The sequence below is a fragment of the Aplysia californica genome, unplaced genomic scaffold (assembly GCF_000002075.1).
Source record: "Aplysia californica isolate F4 #8 unplaced genomic scaffold, AplCal3.0 scaffold00024, whole genome shotgun sequence".
Lineage (NCBI taxonomy): Eukaryota > Metazoa > Mollusca > Gastropoda > Aplysiida > Aplysiidae > Aplysia > Aplysia californica.
The window spans coordinates 1,685,385-1,688,213 of NW_004797294.1; the positions used below are offsets into that span (position 1 = coordinate 1,685,385).

Here is a 2,829-nt window from a genome sequence, read left to right on the forward strand (position 1 = left end):
GAGAGAGAGAGAGAGAGAGAAAGAGAGCAGAGAGGAAGAGAGAGGGGGAGATAAGGAGAGGGATAGAAAGACAGACAGAAAACGACATTGACATGGACAGAAGGAGACAGGAAAAAGTGGGTGGCGGGGAGGGTGAGAGAGAAGAGATTGGGGTTGTTGATAAAACAGAAAAGGAAAAGAAAAGAGTACAACGTGCGAAGAGACAGTAAAAGAACGTAGGAAATCATAGAAGCAGAGTACGAGGTATAATAATGATAGAATTCTAGCTCTGTCCCGTTGATGTTGACCAGAATTACGTAGTTTGACGTCACAAAACCAGATCTGTTCTGAACTTCTCCCCTTACAGACGAGGTCAATCGTTGTTGGAGACAGAAGAGATCCTTGTGGAGTCCTGATGGGACGAGAACTTCTTCGTTTCTTCAGCTTCGTCCATCACGCAACTTCTCAGACACCAGAATTTCGTTATAAACACCTGCTTGTACTTGGAGCTCATCTTGACGTAGACAAAAATGTTCAGAGAGGAGTTAGCGGCCTCGAAGAGATGGCAGACACCCCACACCGTGGTGAACAGGTTGTGGTAGGCCTCGCCTTTGTTGAAGTCCGGCTCGAAGATCATGACCAGGAAGAGAACAGTGCCGGGGAAGAGGCAGACGACGAAGAGGATGGAGAGAAAAACGACCATGGTGCTTACTCGTTTATCACGCGAAGAGCTTGCAGCCGCTTGTTTTCCCGGTGGGCCAGCCACGGATTCCCGCCATTTCGTTTTGAGTTTCAGATTGATAACCAGGATAAGGGTACAGGCAATGACGAAGAAGAAAGAGCCGACTGTGAAGAAGAGGTTGATAGCGACGACTACATTGTAGACGCCTTGTTTGCCTTCTGTGAAGACGAGACCAAGAAGAGTCTTATTGCGTTTGGGGTACCACTTCCAGTCCAAACCAGTCGTCATGTAAACTGGGGGCATTGTGGAACCGATAACGAGAAATATCGCTATCACAGAGTAGCAGGCTCGTCGAGGGGTCAAGAGGGTTTTGACTTTGAGGGGAAGGGCGATACAAAGGCATCGTTCTAGGGCGACAAAGGCGGTGATCCAGCTGGTGACTCGAGTGAAGTAAAGCTTCGGCCAGCCCCCAGACAGGTAGGTCACGGACAAAGTGTCGAAGTGGACATCGGAGTAGGTGAACAGCGGGTTGTGGCAGATACCCATCCAGAACAAGATGAGTAGACTGCCCAGATCGGACAACGTCAGGCCAAACAGAGTAACGTTAACCGTGTCTTTGAAGCCGAGCTTTGTGAATATGTACAGGTTAAAGATGTTCGTCACAATGCCAAACCCAGCAAAGAGATCGTATAAGAAACTTTTGATAACAATGTAACAGATATGTGCCATTTCATCGTTAAGGATCTTTGCTTTCTTCACCGGCTCTACCTCTATAATCCCCCATCCAATGTTTGACAAGGTCAGATTCTCACTTGACGACTCAAACTCCATAATAATTTCTTGGTTGTTCGCCTTGCTTCAAAATGTTCAAATCACTCTCTGTCTAGGTATGATGATTCTGACACAGTTTGCTGGGCTAAATCAGACGTGAGGTCAACGTTCTCTTTTCTAGACAACTCCCAGGGCAAGCAAGGGTCTCGACCACTGCACCTTCCCATACAGAAACTGCATTTTAGATTGTTTTCAGCCGGGATAAGAGTATGATATCTTTTGCACCACAGGTGTTCCTTTAATGCATTAACACAGAATTTTGACTGCGATTCTACTCTCCGCTGGCTGTGTATTTAACCTTACCTTTACAAGACACAAACTTGTGAGAAAATTCATCTTTTACAGAAAGTCAATCTTACAGGTTTCCCTCAACCCATACGTAGACCACCAACAACTTCTTCTGAAAGCAGCTCACGGTCCTGCCACACAACTTAAACGTTTAAGGAAATTTACTTAATTTTTTCCTCCCTCTTTTATGAATGCCAAAACCTGTCAGTTCAAAAGGACCAAATGAATTGCCCGTGGGAACTCCGTGTGACACACGAGATAATGAGTCTGTTAAACGTTTGGAAGATCAAGTATAATCCAAACGCTTTAGTCGTTTGTGTTTTACTCTAAAATGCATAGGGCAAAGGGCAAAGTGATGACTGGATTCCGGACACTTTCGAAACTATTTCTAAATATTAAACTTTGATTCTTAGAAGAAAAACAGAACAATCTTCTCGATCAGAATCGCGCAGACACAATAAATGCAGTATCTAATCACAAATCAATGCTATTGCCTTTCTTCGGTTAGAAAGGCAATTTCCAGGTGATAATCACGAACCATGAAAACGACAAATTGCTTGACACTTGTGAAGAAAGCCATGAACAAATTGAACAAATTAAATAAATACATCGCTCACGATATTCAAACAAAATTTGAAGCGTTATTGATCGAAAAGAAAAATTGGTCATGGCTATTAATTGTCATGTTACCGCGGACCAAATTTAGAGAGCAAATCGGTAGAAATTACTTTACATTGAACACTCTTCTTGTCACCTTTGCAATTTTTTTTTCGGTTTTAAAATACAAACGCATAGAAAGTTGTTACATTTGATATTAGTGGCTTGATAGCTCTAAACAAATAGACATCTTTTATGTTTCTTCAAGACGTCATCAAAGGGAACGTTCCTCTTTGTTGCTCCAGGCAGAAGGTGAAGTCACATTTTCTTTGTATTCTTTTTTATTGGAAATAAAAATGATGATTGTGAATGCCTGCAGGCAGAAGACCTGATAGATCAGATTTTGGAATATGAAAGGAAACACTACTTCCTATCTTGAAAGTTCTGGGCGC

At 42.9% G+C, this 2,829-nt stretch overlaps 1 protein-coding gene across 1 annotated transcript; it reads right to left on the minus strand.

The window, feature by feature from the left end:
• Nucleotides 1-352: 352 nt before the first annotated feature.
• Nucleotides 353-1,492, minus strand: LOC101862551. The gene has a single exon (XM_005090998.1). It carries the CDS (start codon nucleotides 1,490-1,492, stop codon nucleotides 353-355), a length of 1,140 nt encoding a protein of 379 aa, XP_005091055.1.
• Between the last annotated feature and the right edge of the window lie 1,337 nt (nucleotides 1,493-2,829).